Source organism: Aegilops tauschii, chromosome 2, assembly GCF_002575655.3.
Source record: "Aegilops tauschii subsp. strangulata cultivar AL8/78 chromosome 2, Aet v6.0, whole genome shotgun sequence".
Classification (NCBI taxonomy): Eukaryota; Viridiplantae; Streptophyta; class Magnoliopsida; order Poales; family Poaceae; genus Aegilops; species Aegilops tauschii.
In genome coordinates this window covers 571503205-571524748 of record NC_053036.3, presented here as the reverse complement: position 1 = coordinate 571524748, position 21544 = coordinate 571503205, and the positions used below count along the sequence as shown (strand labels likewise).

Below are 21544 nucleotides of genomic sequence, written 5' to 3'. Positions count from 1 at the left end.
ATTGAATCGAGATATTTCATTTTGGGTTTGATTCCCGTTTTTGAGTGGGTCAACTATTTGTCATATAGTAAATCGCTAGCAACAAGCATGTAAAAACACATTACTCCCGAGCATCATCTCTCCATCTAAAAAAGAAGTGGCAAGCTAATATTTCTAAATTTGATTCTTCGACTTGGTAAGGTAGACGTGGATGCTCGTTCTCCCAAATTTTGAACGAACCATTAAACATCCTCTGCTCGGTGGAATTCGCCCGAGCAAATAAATGGGAGACGCGAAATTACCGTCCTATGTGGGAGACGCATTAATTGGCCTGTTGTGCATCGAGGGTAGGTTCGTAACTTCATCCAAGCGCGCCTTCTCCTTGGCCGAAATGACATGTGCCGAATAATTCATAAACCATGGTCGGCAAAACACGCTCTCCTCACCCGAAATAGCTCGCGCCCACTATTTCAAAACACGCTCTCCTCGCCCGAAATCGCTCGCGCCCACTATATTTCAAAACACGCCCTCCTCGCCCGAAATCGCTCCCGCCCACTATTTGGGGAGAAGCAAAGTTACTCTACTATCCCCGACCATCAGTACACAGACCCAAGCTGAGAAGCCTAAAGGCAGGGGTAGAACTGTAACTCCCCATCACATTTCACACAAATGCGTCCGTAAAACATGGTTCCACTCCCCTCCCAATTCCCCCCCCCCCATTCATACCTCGTGGGCGCCAAATCACCTTCTCCCCGGAAGCTCCCTTCTCGCGAGCCGCGAAACCTCAGCCCCTCCTCCATGGCGCCCCCACCGCACCAATTTCACAGCCGCCCTCCTCCCTAATGCCGGAGACGCTGTCCATTTGCCCTCGTGCACTGGGCCGTGTGCCTCCTACTTCGTGCTGCTGGAGCTGCCTCGACGACGGCCGCATGAACCGTACCGGAGCCGATTCACCCCCGCCGTTGTTCACGGTGCCGGAGCGGCTCCAACTTCGGATTCGTCCAGAGTCCCAGCGCTGCTTCCCCGTAGCCGTCGACCGTCGCGACATCGTTGTTTCCCTGCCGCCGGTGGCCACCGCAACCGCGCCGGCCTCACCGACTCGGCAGCTGGACCTGCCTACTTCACCATGCCGCCAGATAGGTCGCACCCTCATCTCAAATCACTTTATTTAGGCGTCAGTTGTCTGAATTTTTATTCCGTGCCAATCGATTCCCAATGGGAAGCAGCACCCCTCGAGGCGGCAGAGCACCTAGGCTACCGGTTGGCTGGTGTCTAACTTAAGGGTGCGGGGTCGCAAGTTTGCTGCGGAAGCAGCGCTTAGATGGCTATCTTAGAGTTGTGTGGGTTCAAGGTACTGCCGCTACCGGATCTTGATGACGGGGAGTCTTTGTGGATTGGCTCGGGGGCGGCACAACCACGACAGTGCGGTGGGGCGGGGAGCGGGGTTGGCCGGGGCCACGGACGGCGGAGGCAAGCTGCTCTGCCGTTGGTCACTGGCTCTTCGGGGAAGATTCCTAACAGTGTCAGCCGGGAGGCACAAGAAGGCCATCAAGTCATCCGGCGTAGATCGGATAGTACCAAAATAAAATAAAATTGTGTGACCCCAATTTAGTCCCAGTCAACAGACGTGTGACCACTCTCGTACCTTGCTGTTGATCTCTTAGTGTATTTCTTCAGATCAAAGAGATGTGTCGTTCTTAACATTATGCGTTATCTGCATCTTCAGCCACACCGTCTTCCGACTCACCGCAGCTGCTCCAACAAGGGAAGCATACACCAGAAGGGAGCTATAGTCCCCACTCAACAGTTCCCTGCATCGAATGTGTGTGCCCGACATGGACAGCCACAACAACTGCAGGGCCATCGACAAGTCAGCACATGATGCTCACTCCTATGGATGGCGGCCAGATAGGTTGTACCCTCATCTTACTTGTGTGCAACATTTATGGCTTTGTTATTCATCTAAGCATGGAAAATAGATTATCACATTTCACTCTATATTCATGCTGATCTCTTATGGGTCTTGTTCAGGAGTTAACGTTGTTCCATAGTTCAGCTAAGATACTTGTTCTTTAGGTAACGCTGTTCCATAGTTATCATCCATCGGCCAATGCTATCCCACGGGCTGGTGATTATAGTATTATACCACTTCTAGTATTACCTATGTTGTTCTTTAATACTTTTGTGTGCCATCTAGTTAATCTCGAGTACAAACGATACATATTCTGTAGCTTTCATCTGTGTTCTCCCTTTAGTTTTTGAGACCTGTTGCTGCTAGTTAACCCCAGTCCTACTATTTATGTCGTCTCCTACAGGCACTCATTACATAAATCTAACTACTACTTGTCTTCCATGCGTCTCAGATATAATTGCACACACTGATATATCCACAAGAACCTCAGGGAGCAATGTAAAGGCCAATAAACTTGATGTCAATGATACCCAATATGATGGAAAATGTAAAGGCAGTTCTTCAGAAGACTTGCAGAAAGATGTTGAATCCTCTTCACCACACAAGGTCCTTGCTCTAACTTGGCCCGTGATATGGGTACAACATGCATATAATGTCCTGGAGTGTATCTACTCTGTTGCAATGCCATGTGCTTAGCATGCTGATCATGCATGTAAATATGTTATGCCTTCCTATTTTTCAGTACCTATTCCATTCATGATAACATGTTTTCAAATTCAAGTATTGTCATTCTACTCTATCGCAATGCCATCTTCTTAATTTGGACATCATGCTTCTGAATATCTTATGCATTGTTATTCATCAGTATGTACTTCATCTGTCTACCATACCATGTTTTTTTACATTGAAGTGTTGTTCTAGTGCTCTGTTGCAATGCCATCTTAGTTTCCCAATCATACACGTGTATGTTGCCTTAGTTTTTTCTGTACGTATTCCGCTAGCATACAGTTTTACATTCAACTAGTGCTTTTTTACTGTATTGTCCTATCGTATCCCTAGCTCTTACACCATACTCCCTCTGTCCGGATTACATGTTGCCGAAATGGATAAAAAAGGATGTATCTAGAACAGAAATACGCCTAGACCCATCCATTTTTTCCGGATGGAGGGAATACATGTCAATATGTCATGCCTTTCTATTCTTCAGTACCTATTCCATCTCTCTGCTGTAGCATGTTTTATAATTGAAGCACCATTCTTCTATACAAGGCATGCAAGGGGAAGACGACTATGTTAGAATTTGAAGGGTTACAAACTAGGTCTTTGCAAAAGATCCAAACGCAAGGAGATAATAAACCAACTCCAGTTTTTATAGATACTGCTCTAGCACAGAGAAACCCAACTCCTACTGATAATAAGCAGATTCCAGTGGCCAAAGAACTAGTCCGCTCCAGTCCAGCAAAAATATGTCAACTCCATTCTAAGAAGCGTGTGCGTATCCTTGCATCATGAAATTTTATAGCATGCTGATCATATTTTCTACATGTTTCTTACCCATCTCTCTTTTAGAAAATAAGCTTAACAGATAGAAGAATTTCTGCACTGGTATCGTCTGTGAGGAAAGATTCTTGCAGGAATTCTCTGTACTCCAATGCAGATGTAAGTACTTGTTGTATATCACTATATTTTTACATCAGCATGTATTTTGTTAATCGGCGTGAATCCAACCTTTATCTGATCAAAATTTAGTTGTAGCAAAATGTATGATTAAAGGCCACAATGTTGATTTTTGTAAGGAAAACTGCCTGGTAGTTTTGCATCCTGAGCTGCATGAGTGTACTATCTCATATCAGTGGGTTTGATTACTTTGGTTCTGCAGTGGGTTTTCAGTGTTTTTTTACTGTGTTGTCCTGTCGTATCCCTAGCTTTTACATCATACTCCCTCCGTCCAGATTACATGTCGCAGAAATGGATAAAACTGGATGTATCTAGAACTGAAATACGCCTAGACCCATCCATTTATTTCCGGATGGAGGGAATACATGTCAATATGTCATGCCTTTCTATTCTTCAATACCTATTCCATCTTTGTTGTAGCATGTTTTATAATTGAAGCACCATTGTTCTATATAAGGCATGCAAGGGGAAGACGGCTATGTTAGAATCTGAAGGGTTACAAACCAGGTCTTTGCAAAAGATCCAAATGCCAGGAGATAATAAACCAACTCCATTTTTCATAGATACTGCTCCAGCACAGAGAAACCCAACTCCAACTAATAATCAGCAGATTCCAGTGGCCAAAGATCTAGTCCGCTCCAGTCCAGCAAAAGAATGTCAACTCCATTCTAAGAAGCGTGTGCGTATCCTCGCATCATGAAATTTTATAGCATTCTGATCATATTTTCTACATGTTTCTTACCCATCTCTCTTTTAGAAAATAAGGTTAAATGGTAGAAGATTTCCTTCATTGGGATTGTATTCGAGGAAAATATCTTGCGGGAATTCTCTGTGCTCCAATGCTGATGTAAGTGCCTGTTGTATATCACTATATTTTTACATCAGCATGTATTTTGTTAATCGGCGTGAATCCAACCTTTGTCTGGTCTAAAATTAGTTGTAGCAAAATGTTAAAGGCGCCAATGTTGATTTTTGTAAAGAAAACTGCCTAGTAGTTTTGGATACTAAGCTGCATGAGTCTACTATCTCATATCATGCACATTACTGAATTTTAGTGCTGCTCTGGTTGCCCATTCATTCATTGTGTCAATGTTGCTTTCGTATTACCTTACTTGGCTGATGATAGCTGTGCCATATTGTGTTAATTTGGTGTTGGCTAGTTGCCCAAACGTTCGTTGTGCCAATGTTGCTTTCCTATTATCTGACTTGGCCAATGATAGCAATGCTAGTGTCTTAATTTGGTGCGGGCTGCTGAAGATAAGAAGACAAACTCTGAAAACAGCAAGGCAACCCCATTGTTTCTTTCCAATAAATCTAGGCCAGGTAATATGCCAATAACTCATGATTAATCTGTTTGGTTCCCCTCCTAATTTATGTTATGATGCAGTGGTCGAGACACTCTCCACTATCAATAATACAAGCCTGCCAAAATCGCCATCTGAATCTGTTTAGTATCCTCTGTCTCGAATGCAACGGAAAAAATGTATGTTTGTGAACCAATTAATGGCTGAAGGAATGATGGAAATGGTGGAGGAATAAGAGGTGCAGAGTCGTGCGACACAACAACTGATCAATGTTTTCAGAGACAGTCTAGCAAAGCGGCAAAAACTTGCCCACATGCTTATGGGCGTCATCCGTGCTGAGGTTGCAGATTGTGACGTTGTAGATCGTTAGGTTCTGTTCATTTATTTGCACTCGCATCAATCTTTGATTGCCCAGTGGATGTAATTTCCTGTAATATATGCTGGATGTGTAATGTTTTTCCCTGTATGCCGTACCTTTGCTTGATCGGTTTTGGTCCTGTGCATAATTGCTCGTCGTAATGGGCTCAAATTATCTAATTTGGCCTAAAGACATGTATGAACATTAGTGGACCCATTAAGTTAATGGGCCGTTACTAGGCCGAAAGTTAATGGTCGGCCCTCTTAACTCCTGGGTCGTTAACAGGCTGACATCGAAGCGGGCAACAGGTGGGCCCAATTGATTTCACAGGCCGTTAACAGGCCCTTACTAAGTTCGGGCTACATATGGCCCAACTACTGTGGGCCTTTAGCAGGCCGAAAGAGACAGCGGGCTTGTACTGGACCATGAAGAGCATGGGCCGCTAAGAGGCCGAAAGTCAGGTCGTATTGTAAATGGCCCAACTGTGTTGTGGGCCTTTAGCAGGCCGAAAGAGAAACCGGGCTGGTATTGGACCATGAAGGGCATGGGCCGTTAAAAGGCCAAAACTCAGGTCTGACTACAAATGGCCCAACTCATTTATGGTCCGTTAACAGGCTGAAAGGCACACAGGGCCGGGAATTGCCCCAACACTTAAATGGGTCGCTAAAAGGCCAAAACTCAGGTCCGACTACAAATGGCCCAACAGATATATGGGCCGTCACCAGGCTGAAAGACACACCGGGCCGGTAATTGGCCCAACACTTAAATGGGTCGCTAAAAGGCCGAAACTCAGGTCCGACTACAAATGGCGCAACTGATTTATGGGCCGTCAATAGGCTGAAAGACACACCGGGCCGGAAATTAGCCCAATATTTAAATGGGTCGCTAAAAGGCCGAAAGATGTACATCGTGAAAATTGGCCCATCCACTGAATGGGCCGTTAACAGGCCGAAATCTCATCGGGCCGATATTGTGCCCAAATATATAGCGGGCTGTTAACGGGCTCGAACTGGCGATGGGCTGCAATGGTGTCAAATCTTTAACGGGCCGTTGATGGGCCGAATTGGCACATCTCGTATGGGTCGTGGGCTTAAATGGACCTGACACAAGTAGGCCTTATATGGGCCAGCCTGCTATTTTTTACTGGGTCGGCCTTTTTCACCGGAATGGGCCACTGTTGGGCCGTGCCATGTGTCGACCTATCATAGGCTCCTCCTGTCCAATGAGTGGATGACATCTGTCCCAACGGTGAGGCAACACGTGTTTCCTCCAGCCAATGATGATTATACACGTGGAAAATCCCCATTGGTCCGGGCTGTTAACGGGTTATCGGATCCAAAACCGGACCCGATAGCTTAACGGCATTCCGTTACAGTGGACGCCACGTGTCGGTCACCCTTGACGAAAGCACTTCTGTGACGCGCGATTTATCGTCATGGAAGTGGACACTTCCGTGATGATAATTTTGGTAATGTCATGGAACACTTCTACGACAGCACAGGTATGACTATCTTGATTCTGTCATAAACTTGTCATGGATGTACATGCATGACAGAAAACGTGACCTACTGTGACAAACACGTATCATCACGGAAGTGTATTTTTTTGTAGTGAAGTCTCTTCGAATTATCAGTTTGGTTTGGCCTACTAGATTGATCTTTCTTGCAATGGGAGAAGTGCGTAGCTTTGGGTTCAATCTTGCGGTGTCCTTTCCCAGTGAAAGCAGGGGCAGCAAGGCACGTATTGTATTGTTGCCATCGAGGATAAAAAGATGGGGTTTATATCATATTGCTTGAGTTTATCCCTCTACATCATGTCATCTTGCCTAATGCGTTACTCCGTTCTTATGAACTTAATACTCTAGATGCATGCTGGATAGTGGTCGATGTGTGGAGTAATAGTAGTAGATGCAGGGAGGAGTCGGTTTACTTGTCACGGACATGATGCCTATATACATGATCATGCCTAGATGTTCTCATAGTTATGCACTTTTCTATCAATTGCTAGACAGTAATTTGTTCACCCACCATAATACTTATGCTATCTTGAGAGAAGCCACTAGTGAAACCTATGGCCCCCGGGTCTATTCTCCATCATATTAATCTCCCATCAACTATCTATTTCTATCGCCGTTTATTTTGCAATCTTTACTTTTAATCTTTATCATAAAAATACCAAAAATATTATCTTATCATCTCTATCACATCTCACTTTTGCAAGTGGCCGTGAAGGGATTGACAACCCCTTTATTGCGTTGGTTGCAAGGTTCTTATTTGTTTGTGTAGGTACGAGGGACTTGCGTGTGGCCTCCTACTGGATTGATACCTTGGTTCTCAAAAACTGAGGGAAATACTTACGCTACTTTGCTGAATCACCCTTTCCTCTTCAAGGGAAAACCAACGCATGCTCAAGTGGTAGCACTTAACTACGGTTATGGTGTGGTGATGTAGAGCTATTTGGAAGAGGTCACGGGCAAATATGTTAGAGAGAGATCTGATGTAGCAAGAGACTCCTTTCTGGCTGACTTGCTTTCAGTGCTGGGAAGACTACAAACAAAGGGGCTAACAAAAGACAAATCCCATGAGAAATCAAAGGATGACAAGAGAATGTTGGATTCTCGGTGATCTAAGGATAGTTGTGAGTATGATGATATTGTTATGGTGACCTAGTGTACACTGATGACCCACAAGTATAGGGGATCAATCGTAGTCCTTTCAATAAGTAAGAGTGTCGAACCAAATGAGGAGTAGAAGGAAATGACAAGCGATTTTCAGTAAGGTAATTTCTGCAAGCACTGAAATTGTCAGTAACTGGTAGTTTGATAGCAAGATAATTTGTAACAAGTAACAATAGTAAAAATAGGTGCAACAAGGTAGGCCCAATCCTTTTTGTAGCAAAGGACAGGCCGGAACGGTCTCTGATAATAAGTAAAATGTTCTCAAGGACACACGGGAATTTCATCTAGTCACTTTCGTCATGTTGGTTTGATTTGCGTTCGCTACTTTGATAATTTGATATATGGGTGGACTGGTGCATGGGTGATGTTCTTACTTGAACAAGCCTCCCACTTATGATTAACCCCTCTCGCAAGCATCCGCAACGACGAAAGAAGAATTAAGATAAAACCTAACCATAGCATTAAACATATGGATCCAAATCAGCCCCTTGCGGAATAGCGCATAAACTAGGGTTTAAGCTTCTGTCACTCTAGCAACCCATCATCTAATAACTACTCCAGAATGCCTTCCCTTAGGCCCAAAGATGGTGAAGTGTCATGTAGTCGGTGTTCACATAACACCACTAAGGGGATCACAACATACATATCATCAAAATATCGAATGAATATCAAATTCACATGACTACTTGTAACATGACTTCTCCCATGTCCTCATGAACAAACGAAACTATTCACAAATCATATTCATGCTCAAGATCAGAGGAGTAATAAATATCATAATGGATCTAAACATATAATCTTTCACCAAATAAACCAACTAGCATCAACTACAAGATGTAATCAACACTACTAGTCACCCACAGGTACCAATTTGAGGCTTTGATACAAAGATTGAACACAAGAGATGAACTAGGGCTTGAAGATGAGATGGTGCTGGTGAAGATTGATCCTCCCAAGGTGAGAGGGTTGTTGGTGATGACGATAGCTTCGATTTCCCCCTCCCGGAGGGAAGTATCCCCGGCGGAATCTCTCCGCCGGAGAGCAAAAGTGCTCCTGCCCAAGTTCCGCCTCGAGACGACTGTGCTCCGTCCCGAAAGTCCTATCCTTATTTTTTTTTCTAGGTCAAAAGACCTTATATACCAGAAGATGGGCACCACAGGTGGGCCAGGGCCCCCACTACCCACCGGGGCACGCCCTGGTGCCTAGTGGGCACCTGGGTGACCCCCTCCGGTATTTCTTTTCTCCAGTATTTTTTATATATTCCAAAATAATTCTCCTTAAAATTTCAGCTTATTTGGAGATGTGCAGAATAGGTATCTCTGACGTAGCTTTTTCAGGTCCAGAATTCCAGTTGCCAGTATTCTCCCTCTTTGTATAAACCTTGCATATTATGAGAGAAAAGACATTAGAATCACTCCAAAAGGTGTTATAAAGAATAAAAACACTATAAATAACAGTAGGAAAACATGATGCAAAATGGATGTACCAACTCCCCCAAGCTTAGACCTCGCGTGTCCTCAAGCGAAAGTCGATATCGAGAATCATGTCCACATGTTTAGAGAGAGAGGCGACGATAAAACAAAATACGGATATAGTAGCATCATGATCATTGTTATAACAGCAATAAACTTTATCGTAAAACTTCTTATGAGCAAGTAACACTTCATCACATCAACGGAGTATAAAGCATAAACCTTCTTGAAAGCAAACAAACTATGTTCTCAGTCAACTTTGTAATTGCAATTCATCATATTTTCAGGAAGGGTCTCGTGTCAGAGCCTTTTGGCAAGTCCACATACTCAACCATCATTTAGTCTTCTATGATTGCTAACACTCACAACATATATATGGAGCAAAAAGTTTCAGCCAGACACATAGAAAGATAGGGGCTTATAGTTTCGCCTCCCAACTTGTTCACCTCAAGGGTGATGTTAACAATAATAACTCATGATCACTCATATCCAACTGGGTATATGTGCCTAGATCTTTCCCCACCAAATGATGCTTGCAAAAGATAAAAATAAAAAGAAATAGAGGAGAACACTATTGACTCTTGCATGAAAATTAAATTCATAAAAGTAAAAGATAGGCTCTTCGCAGAGGGAAACAGAGGTTGTCATGCGCTTTTATTTTTGGATGCACAATCTCTTAATGCAAAAGAATGTCACGTTATATTGCCCCTTATGATAGAAACCTTTATTATGTAGTCCGTCATTTTTTATTACTTTTCCATCACAAGTTCATACAACGCTTATTTTACTTTACAATAAAAGATCAAACATATTTAGAAGCAATTTTTATTGCTTTATGCACTGATGACAACTTACTTGAAGGAGAGAAGTGATGAGTAGAGAGTAAATGTGATAGTTCATGGGCAGGTCGGTGGCTAAAAGTAAAGAAGTTAGGAAAATAAGGTAGTGGGATATAAAAAAAAGATGTGGAATGGCTGAAAGGCTACGAAAAAATAAAAGGAAAAAAACTTGATGATGTGGCAGATTTGTTGAGGTGATGGCCGCATGATGATTGCTGATATGGATAGCTTGGATGTCAAGAGAAATAAGGTAGTAGGGGGCTCCTATTTAGATATAGTAGGAGCACATGAATGCCTTCGCCAGTTTCATTTGTACTCGGTGGCTGCACTTCTGGCCAGGGGAGAAGTGATGAGTAGTGAGTAAATGTGACAGTTCATGGGCAGGCCGGTGGCTAAAAGTAGAGAAGGTAGTAAAATAAGGTCGTGGGATATAAAAAAATGTGGAATGGCTGAAAAGATACAAAAAAATAAAAGGAAAAAACTTGATGATGTGGCAGATTTGTCGAGGTGGATGGATGCATGATGATTGCTGATATGGATAGCTTGCATGTCAAAAGAAATAAGGTAATGGGGACTCCTATTTAGATATAGTAGGGACACGTGAATGCCTTCATTGGTTTCATGTGTACTTAGTGGTTGTACTTCTGGCCAGGAGAGAAGTGATGAGCAGAGAGTAAATGTGACAGTTCATGGGCGGGCTGGTGGCTAAAAGTAGGGAAGGTAGGAAAATAAGGTAGTCGGATATAACAAAATATGTGGAATGGCTGAAAGCATACATAAAAATAAAAGGAAAAAACTTGTTGACATGGTAGATTTGTTAAGGTCAATGGCTGCATGATGATTTCTGATCCGGATAGCTTGCGTAGAGAAATAAGGTAGTGGGGGACTCCTATTTAGATACTGTATGGATACCTTCGTCAATTTCATGTGTACTCAGTGGCTGCACTTCTGACTGGGAGACAAGTGATGAGCAGAGAGTAAATGTGACAATTCATGGGCGGGCCGGTGGCTAAAAGTAGAAAAGGTAGGAAAATAAGGTAGTGGGATATAAAAAAAGGTGTGGAATGGCTGAAAGGATGCAGAAACATAAAAGGAAAAAAAACTTGATGACGTTGTAGATTTGTTGAGATGGATGGCTGCATGATGATTGCTGATGTAGATAACTTGCATGTCAAGAGAAATAAGGTAGTGGGGGCTCCTATTTAGATATAGTAGATCAGAGTTAATGTGGCAAAATTCAGTCTATAAATGTCCGGTTGCCCTTTATGGACGTCTTGAAACATCCTAAATAGGTCATGCATGCTTGATTAGCTCCCAGAAAATGTTAGTAGAAAAAGAAAGGGATCCAGCAGAACTCTATGAACATAGGATTCAAAAATAACTTTCTTAATTTCTTCCTCCAAAACGGGCAGGAGCACGGTTTTGGATTTCGTCCGAAATCTTCGAATTTCGTCTGGAATTCACCCTTTTCGCGAGGCCCAGTACGAGTATAGTCCGGTCAAATATTTGGGCCTTTGTAGAGAGCCCAACCCAAAGTAGCCCACGCACCTCTCTGGTATAAAAACTGAAGCTGAACCAGCCCCAACCCTAGTTTCACATTTCCTCTCTTCGTTCTCTTTTGCGGCGGCTGTAGTCAACACAACCTCCGCCTCTGCCCAGCCTCCTCCTCGTCCTCCAACACGATAACACCCCACCTGGTCAAGGCTCAAGCACTCCTCCTTCCCATGGAGGTTGTAAAGCACGGCCGTGACAACGCCCGCGCATGAGGCGACCCTGTTGACAATGGCCGTGTATCGAGGCCACATGAGGTCAAGGCTCCACTTGGGTGCCGATTGAGCCGGCGGCGGCCCCAACAACATCGAGTGTGGCCACAATTTCTGTGATATAGTCTTGTTCTACCTATTTTCAATAGGATTGACAAGTCTCGGTCATCATCGTTCAATTTTCGGCCATTTTTCGTTCCAAATTTCAAATTTTGGTTTACTCTTTTCGTCCAGGATTCTCCTAAAAATTTCTGAAATGACGAATTTCGCCCATTTCACTAAGGTCCGGTAAAAAACAAATCCAAAATCTTGGCCAGGAGCATTCTCTGCCTAAGAGACTTCTTCTTTTCTTAATTTTTTGTTTTTTATTATTTCTCCACTGCGCGTCGGCCCAGTCGCTTGCCCTTCCCCCGCTCGTCCCTGTCCCCTGCATTTGCATTTGCTCCCCGCCGTTTGAGTTGCATCGGGGTTTTTCCATGGACCCGGCTCCCGGAGGTCAAGCCGACCTCATCAGCGTCCTCCCGGAGGATCTGCTTCTGGAGATCCTCGAGCGTCTTGGTTCCGCCCGCGCCGCCGCGGGCACCAGCCTCCTCTCCCGCCGGTGGCGCGGTCTCTGGACCCGGCTCCCCAGCCTCACCCTCAGCTTCCACGACCTCCCGTTCGGCTCGATCGAGGCCGCGCTCCACCGCGCCGCTGCTCGTCGACGCCCCGGTGTGTACATCTACCACCTCAACATCCGCGTCGCCGGCGAGGCCGGCACGATGGGCGCCGGGAGGTTCTCCTCGCTGCTCTGGGACGCCGCGAGGCTCTCGCCGGTGGAGCTGCTCCTCACTCTCCCGCGGAACCTGGAAGTCTCCTGCATGGAGGTGACACTGCCCAGCTTCCACCGCGCCACCTCCATGGATCTACGCGCGCGGGAACTCCACTTAACCGTATGGGCAAAGCCATATGGGTCGCTCAATGGCTACTATGTCCCCTTCCGCTCGCTGGAGAGGCTCTCCCTCTCGGGATGCCACATCGATCTGGCCACCTTCATCCCGTTCTGCCAGCGCCTGCGCGTGCTCCGGCTGAACACCACCGGTCTGGTAGACATGAGCAACATTACGGTCCACTCCGCGTCGCTGGAGGAGCTCGTCGTGGAGCACGGCAACAGATGGACCGGCCGCACCCGCACCCATATCAGCGTCGACTCCCCTGTGCTTAAGCAATTGACAGCGTCCTTCCATGCCTGCGGCAACATCGGGGTGTCCATCTTGGCACCAATGCTGGACAAGGTCTGGTGGCGGTGCTCGTATGCCAAGCCGATCTATGGGCTTGGTCTTTGGGGCCTCTCAGAGGTGGGCTTCAACACCAATGCTGGGAGAGGCGCCTGTGTGCAGCTCCCTAGCGTCCATGTCCTGTCCCTACACATATCTCCCGTCCAAGTATATATGTCTCATATCCTGCTTCTTCAATTTAGCGCAATTGCCGGCGAAACTAAACTTATCCAGGATGTCTTGTCGAACTGTTGTTTGTTGTTGCAGGATTCAGTTAGCTTTCCAAATGCAGAGCTCAGCTTTGAGGCAGAGATCGATAAACATATGGTTACCAACTTCTCTGGTCTGGACCTACATCTCAGCACCAAGGGCCATGTGTTTGGAGCTTTTGTGCTGCATCTCCTTGGGATGCATCGGATTCGTACAGCTTTACGGAACCTTAAGATTGTCCTGCTAAGATCAGAGGTAATTTATCGTACGTTGTGCTTATGCATTTGGAATATACGCAGTACATGTTCAGCCAATAAGTTCGAGTTACACTCTTGAACTAATGTCCCAACACAGTGGAACATCCATAATTCTTTCTGTAATTCACATTCGTTTAGGTGAAAGATGCATGCCCAGTAAATTGTCTCTGTGATGAGCCTAAGAACTGGAGAACAGAAACTATCACCTTGGCTGATCTTGAAACCATGGAAATTGAAGGTGTCGGCGGGGAAGATCACGAGTTTGATTTCTTGGAAGTGATATTTAGATGTGCTCCAATGCTTAAAACAGTGACCGTGAGGCTGTCAGATGGTGTCACTCCAAGTGTCGATTGGTGCACAAAAGTAAACAACATCTCCATGGCATATCCTTCCGTCGAATGCAATGCTGATCTGGTAAGCAGGTATGATGCATGGTTAGCGTATTCAATAGTTGCAAAAGGTTGTTTTATGGTTGTACAGTTTCTCAGTCTAAACTCACCATTTAGTCTTGTACCTTTATTTTGATCTTAAAGTAAAGCAGAAATGTGTCAATGACATGGTAACATCTGTTCAAGTCTGACTTAGTTTTAGCTTGGTTCTGCCCTCTTTGCTGAAAAATCGACACTGTGATGGTCCGCATGCTTCAGCAATGTTCTTTGTTTTTTATGCCAGGTTCAGTTTCCCTTTAACGCAGGCCAAGGGCACTAAACTCCATTCTTTTATATACAAGTCGTCCATACCATCAACTTAGGTCTACACGACCCTCAAAAAAAAAAAACTTAGGTCTACACGATATACATGTCGGATGCTATACAATTTTTCTTATCAGATGCTATACTGTTTTTCTTGTCAGATGCTATACTGTTTTTCTAGTCCACTGAAGTCTGGTTGTGCCAGCACTCCAATAGTTGGCTGAATTAATATGCTCAGATTTTCTCTGTGAACCTTTTAGCCTATGCCATCTTCCTCAACTTTGTCACCCTGTTGTTTTGTGCATTTTTCTCTGTATTTACAAGGACAGACTTCATATGTGTATGTGACTGAAACTTGGTCTTGTGTATGTGTCATCAGGGCCAAAGCTGTGTGTTGACATGATTGTCTGCGGATTCAGGGTGCTCATTAACAAGATCTTCCTCTCCCATGCCGACCAACTCTTATCTGCTTTCAGGATCTTGCTTAATGGCTTCAACCTCAATCTATGCTACCTCCTGTTGTTTTACCACTGTAGTGGAGCTACAAACTCGAAGTGGTGCAGTCTCTGATGTAATTCCTAGCATGGTTTCTATGGTCTTCAAATGTGGTACTGACTCCTTTTGGTTGGCTGGCCTGAATATTAGATTTTTAAGTAGTATCTCAACCGATGTTGTCCAAGTGATGCCCTGTTAAGTAGTTACGCCAATGGCTTGCATTGAAGAGCAGTGGCACAAGGCTTCTCTTGGTGGTCAAAATTAAGATGGACCTAATCATGTTTGTGGTTCTTCTTTTCTCCAGCATAGCATGATCTAGTGCCAGCGATTGCATGCCTCGATGGAGCTTACACGTGGCACGCTTCTGCAATATTTATGTTAAGCCGCATATATGTTCTTTCAAATAGTACATTTGCTTCTCCTAGTATTCGCAAAGCAAGGGTTATTTTTACGGCTCCTGGGATCAGGCAGTATTCAAATAACCCGGTACAGGAGGATTCTTTTTCTTTGTGCGCCCTATCTTGAACAAAAAATAATCAAAATGTTCATTGAACTCTCAAAAAATGTCTAAAATGTTTGCAACCGGTAAGGGTAATAACTATTGTACTGTAGAAGTTTGTTTAGAAGAGAAATGGTTTTCTTTTAAGCCTTTGCATTGAGAAAGAAAGAAAAGGGTTGATATGGGACACTCCAGTCTCCACTGGTCCGAATTGGTTGTTTTTGCACATATAGCAAAAAAAAGATATTTCAATGAAATTTTGCAGTTGCACATGCTATTATATTTTTCAGCTTTTTTATTGCAATGGCAGAAAGATCCATTATTTATAAGCTGCTGGTATTAACAGTCAGTCCATGCACGATGAGTAGCAAATGGTTTAGATAGTTATTACTTTCTTCGGTTCAAAACAGGTGTCGTGGGTTTAGTTCAAAGGGAGTAATATATACCCAGGCATATAATCAATAAACGAAGGAGACGACAAGTCATCAAAGTATCCAAAAGAGGGGTTCAAGATGAAATTCCACCTGTTCTCGAGGAACTGCTTCGCAAAAGAAAAAAGAAAAAAAAAAGAACTGCTAGCTTCTCCATGTCCTTGCTTGACTGGCTGCGCTCTTGCACCAGCCACCTCTCCCGCTTGTGGTGCCACATACGGAGACACCTCACTGATTTCACCTTCTGCGATGTCGCAGTTGGCTCGCTCCAAGCGGCGATTGGGTCGCTCTTTGCCCTTACTTGGCATACATATGGGACGCGTATAGGCTGCATCAAGCCTAACCAGGCAGGGGCGGCGGCACCGTAGGGGCTGGTATGGGCGGCCTCCCTGGGTGGCTGGAATGTGCGTCTCTAGTTTTCGCCAGTCCAAGCAGCTGGAATACAGAGTTCACACACCCTTTAGCGTCATACACAGCGGCACGACAACGACATCGAACTAGCGAAAACAAGGAATTATAGAACATTTTCTATACTGCTGAACCTCAATTACTAAATCTCAAGTGCTTTGTTGATCTGAGATATATTTGCTAGAATTGATGACAAGGAATTATAGAACATTTTCATGGCTTGAGAGAGCGTGGATGCCATCTAACACAACCTCCCTGCATAATTACTATATAAGGTAAAACTTTTTTTATCTATATATTCTTTCAAACTATTAGCATACTTGTACACGATAGATATATTGATATGCACTTAGTGCATGTTGTAGGTACCAATCAGACTTGGACATTTTGGGCCATCGAATGAATGATTCAAGTAGCGGAAGCCCATGTTAGTTGTTCTCTCTGACATTTTTGATGTTTTTTGTGTTTTTTGGTCGTTACATCATCTATTTATTGAGAATCAAACTACTTTGGAACATTAGCTTATTTTTAGAGTGATGTAGCTTCGTATTACGCAAAAGTTATGTTATTTTCAGAGTGCACACTAGCTTCCTATTTCTTAAGTCAATTTTTCACCCCTGGTAACTTGAATTCCTGGATCCGCCACTGTAACCAGGTTCTGGCAAGCTAAGTAGTGAGTTGTTTGGTTGCCTAGCTCGCACGCAGAGACTGACCCATGCGAAGCTTAAAGCACTCTCAGCCTGGCTTATTTAACAGGCATTATTGGCCAAGCAAACTTGGCGACTATTGGTAATCCCGGATTCGCTTTGCACTAAGATTTTGAAAGCAAAGTATTACCCTCATGTTCATCTACTTGATACGGTTTTTCCTCAGTTCACTTAGGTGACTTGGCAAGGTATTATCCATAGACTTGATTTGATTAAAAAAGGTGTCATTTGGAGGGTCTATATGGGTCTAATATAAATATTTGGAGAGATAATTGGTTCCCTAGGAATTCCGGTCTAATCATTTTTGCTGAAAACAATAGAACTAAACTTAAATGGGTGTCATACCTTTTCTTGAGTGGGATGAGAAGACGGGATGAGGATTTGGTTAGATATATTTTCACTCGTATGATGCAGAAGAGATATTGAGTTACGTATTCATACCGTTGGTGATGGGGGTTATGTTGCTTGGTGTTTTGAGAAGAATGAATTGTATTTCTGTTAAAAGTGTGTACAAGTTGGCGTGGAATCTTAAGAAGCATAAGGAAGTGGTGGAGGATTCTTATAACACAACCAATGGAGATAGGAGGATTTGGGTTATCATTTGGAAGGCTACCATTCCTCAAAAGATCAGAATTTTTGCTTGGCAAGCCGCCTCTAATAGTTTGGTTGTTTGGGTTAATAGAGTAAAGTATCATCAGACTACTTCACGTATGTGCTCTATGTGTGGTACAGAAGACAAAAGTACTTTCATGCTCTTTTGACATGTCCCAAGGCTCATGCATTGCGGACGGCTAGGAGAGAAGTTCGGAACTTTCCAGGGAAATGGTTCTTTACTTATTATGGATCGGATTGGTTGCTTATTACTCCCTCCGTCCCATAATGTAAGACACTTTTTCACACTAGTGTAGTGTCAAAAAGCGTCTTACATTATGGGACGGAGGGAGTATGTTATTAGTCGAGTTCGACCGTTGTGTGGACAAATTTTATTTACCTTCTGTAGGGGTTGGCATTTAAGAAATGACTTATTTTTTGATGAGGGATTCAAATCCATTCCGACCTCTGTTAAATTTGTGGAGAACTATCCTCATTTGTGTCTTGCCATTTTGCAAATCAAATGGGCTCTAATAAAATTATTAAGGGGAAAGGAGACGTGGATGGACCGAGGTCCATCTCTATTGGTGAGAAGAGGCCCGAGGTTTGGTAGGCCCTAAGCACCCATTGTATAAAGATCAACGTCGACACAAGTTTTGTGGAGTGTATAAATGATGCTAGCATGGGGGTCGTCGCTAGAAATTTCCCAAGCGATGTCATTATCTATTCTTGGGACTTTATTGGGATTTGTTCTAGTGTGGAGGAAGCATAGCTTATATTGGTATTACCCTTTACAAACCCATTATTTTGAAAATTGGTTGCTATTTTGTTGTCTCTTTTCTTGGTGTTAATACTTTTGACAGGTTTGGTCTAGTTGATCTGAAAAAAGAAACAACTGCAATGATTGGATTTCTTCAGGACTTTAAGATTTCCAAAGTAAGCTGTCATGCTAATGTGGTGCATGAGATTGCTAAATTTGGTTCCTATAATAGATTAGATCGAATTCTTCTTAATTCTGTTCCATCCGGCATGGCGTATGCTGTAATGAATAATTGTAGTAACCTTTCATTTAATCAATATATGGGGTGTTGTTTAACAAACATGTCAATGGCTTGCCTCTAATGTAGGTTAGAGTGTTTGGGCGCTATCAAACAAGACACAAAATATGGTTTTGAGCCTGCATTAGCTTAGACCGACTCAACCTCGCTGTAGATGCAAGGAGGCTAAAATCTATATGGACAACCAAACACGCCCTGAATGGAACATTTGCTTATGGGGGTGAAATGATGGGATAACTGTCTGCACGAGGCGTGTACCACACAGAAGCAATTGTAGTTGGTCAAATACATGGGCCAAAATATCAGGCGCTCCCACATCTTTCATGCTCCCATGCTCTAAACTAAAAAATATATATCAAAAAACAACTTCCGAAAAATAAATTTGAATGTCCCGGTAAACTCCTCATACATCCATGCGTTGAGCGTGGGGAAATATAGACCGGGACATGGACAGTTCGACCCGAAAGACCGACATCCGGGACAGGCTTGGGCTCAGCTTTTTCGCCCGAAGTGCAGCCCAAAAGCCCGAAGATAAGCTTGATGGTGGCATAAATCATTATTTTAATAGAAATATAGGTATACTATATATTTTAAATATCCAAAAAATCGTTATTTTAATAAAAAGGCACTGTTCATGTGTTTTGGACCAGGCCGGGCTGGGTTTGGGCTTGGGATTGGGAGGTCCCAGCCCAAACGAATGCCTAAGTTTAGGGAAACGCAGTGGAGTACACATGGTAGTCAACTGTTTTAAACCATTTTTTTCTTCCTCGTGTCATTTTATCAAATTGCTTATTATTGCGAATCAACTTATGATAGGATGGTTAGAGAGACAGCGGTATCCCTAGCGCAGCAGGGTTCAAGTCCTGGTGCTCGCATTATTTCTGGATTTATTTCAGGATTGCGCTTTCAGTGGGAGGGGACAGTTCCCTTCGACCACGAGGCGTCTATTGTGACTTCACAAATCTCAAGATGATATGCCGGCTCAGTCTTTCGAAGGTGCTCATAGGAGTAGGGTGTGCGCGTGTGCATTCATAGGGATAAGTTTATGCGCTTATGTATGAGCACTTGCGTCTGTAGTGTGTTCAAAGAAAAAATTGCTCATTATTATTTCTCCACTGCGCGTCGGCCCACTCGCTTGTGGTTCCTCCTCTTCCCCTTCGCCAGCTCGCCCCCCTCCCTTGCATTCGCATTTGCCTTTGCTATCTGCTCCCCGCCGTTTGAGCTGCATCAGGGTCTTTCCATGGGGAGGCCGAGTAAAAGATCTGAAGGTCCAGCCAACCTCATCAGCCTCCTCCCGGAGGATCTGCTTCTCCGGATCCTCGAGCGTCTTGGCTCCGCCCGCGCCGCCGCCGGCACCAGCCTCCTCTCCCGCCGGTGGCGCGGCCTCTTGACCCGGCTCCTCAGCCTCACCCTCGACCTCCACGACGTCCCATTCGGCTCGATCCAGGCCGTGCTCCGCTACGCCGTCGCTCGTCGACGTCCCGGTGCATACATCTACCACCTCAACATCCGCGTCATCGGCCAGGCCGACACGACCGACTCCGTTAGGTTCTCCTTTTTGCTCCGGGACGCCGCGATGCTCTCGCCGGTGGAGCTGCGCCTCACTCTCCCGCGGAACCTGCAAGTCTCCTGCATGGATGTGGCGCTGCACTGCTTCGACCGCGCCACCTCCATAGATCTGCGCGTGCGGGCCCTCCACTTGACCGTATTCACAAAGACATATGCGGTGGGCAATGGCTGGCATGTCGTCCCCTTCCGCTCGCTGGAGAGGCTCTCCCTTTCGGGATGCCACATCGATCTGGCCACCTTAATCCCGTTCTGCCCGTGCCTGCGCGTGCTCCGGCTGAACACCACCGGTCTGATAGAGATGAGCAACATTACCGTCCACTCTGCATCGCTGGAGGAGCTCGTCGTGGAGCACGGGAACAGATGGACCTGTCGTACCCATATGAGCGTCGATTCCCTTGTGCTTAAGCAATTGACAGCGTCCTTCCATGCCTGCGGCGACATCGGGGTGTCCATCTTGGCACCAATGGAAGACAAGGTCTGGTGGCGGTGTTTGTATGCCAAGCCAATTTACGGGCTTGGTCTTGGGTGCCTCTTAGAAGTGGGCTTCAACACCCAAGAGACACACTCCGGGAGAGGTAATGGAACAAGCACGACAGGGGCTGATACGTCCATTTTGCAGCATGTTTTTCCACTATTATTTATATTGTTTTTATGAATAATAATGCTTTTTGGAGTAATTATAATGCCTTTTCTCTCATAATATGCAAGGTTCACACAAAGAGGGAGAATTCCGGGAGTTGGAAATCTGGACCTGAAAAAGCTACGTCAGGCCACCTATTCTGCACAACTCCAAATGAGCTGAAACTTCACGGGGAATTTTTATGGAATATATAAGAAATATTGGAGCTAATAAGTGCCAAAGGGGGCCCACCAGGTGGGCACAAGCCACCTAGGCGCGTCAGGGAGCCCAGGCGCGCCCTGGTGGGTTGTGCTCCCCTCGGCCAACCTCCGGTGACCATCTTCTGGTATATAAGTCATTTTGACCTAGAAAAAATCAGGAGAGGACTTTCAGGACGGAGCGCCGCCGTCTCGAGGCAGAACTTGGGCAGGAGCACTTTTATCCTCTGGTGGAGCGATTCCGCTAGCGGAACTTCCCTCCCGGAGGGGGAAATCATCGTCATCATCATCACCAAAAACTCTCCCATCTTGGGGAGGGCAATCTTCATCAACATCTTCAACAGCACCATCTCCTCTCAAACCCTAGTTCATCTCTTGTGTTCAATCTTTGTACTGGAACCTCAGATTGGTACTTGTGGATGAGTACTAGTGTTGATTACATCTTGTAGTTGATTACAATATGGTTTCTTTGGTGGAAGATTATATGTTCAGATCCATTGTGCTATTTAATACCCCTCTGATCTTGGATCATGTTTATCACTTGTGAGTATTT

At 44.7% G+C, this 21544-nt stretch overlaps 2 protein-coding genes across 3 annotated transcripts; both read left to right on the top strand.

Moving 5' to 3' along the window:
* The first annotated feature begins 11860 nt into the window (after nt 1–11860).
* LOC120974691 (F-box/FBD/LRR-repeat protein At2g04230-like) lies at nt 11861–15197 on the top strand. Of its 2 annotated transcripts, none has more exons than XM_045233303.1 (4): nt 11861–13405; nt 13505–13702; nt 13843–14118; nt 14776–15197. In XM_045233303.1, the coding sequence occupies exons 1-4, from the start codon at nt 12458–12460 to the stop codon at nt 14797–14799; spliced, it is 1446 nt and encodes a 481-aa protein (XP_045089238.1). In that variant the 5' UTR covers nt 11861–12457; the 3' UTR covers nt 14800–15197. The 2 variants fall into 2 exon arrangements, with proteins under 2 accessions (XP_045089238.1, XP_045089237.1); XM_045233302.1 differs by having other exon boundaries at nt 13843–14126.
* Nucleotides 15198–19825: 4628 nt separating this feature from the next.
* Nucleotides 19826–20809, top strand: LOC141041282 (uncharacterized). The gene has a single exon (XM_073507412.1). It carries the CDS (start codon nt 19826–19828, stop codon nt 20807–20809), a length of 984 nt encoding a protein of 327 aa, XP_073363513.1.
* Nucleotides 20810–21544: the final 735 nt, after the last annotated feature.

Coding starts and splice junctions, on each gene's coding strand:
- LOC120974691 (XM_045233302.1), top strand. CDS start 12,458: ATGGACCCGGCTCCCGGAGGTCAAGCCGACCTCATCAGCGTCCTCCCG. Junction 13,406..13,504: donor TACACATATCTCCCGTCCAA/GTATATATGTCT, acceptor TTGTTGTTGCAG/GATTCAGTTAGCTTTCCAAA. Junction 13,703..13,842: donor TTGTCCTGCTAAGATCAGAG/GTAATTTATCGT, acceptor ACATTCGTTTAG/GTGAAAGATGCATGCCCAGT.
- LOC141041282 (XM_073507412.1), top strand. CDS start 19,826: ATGGGGAGGCCGAGTAAAAGATCTGAAGGTCCAGCCAACCTCATCAGC.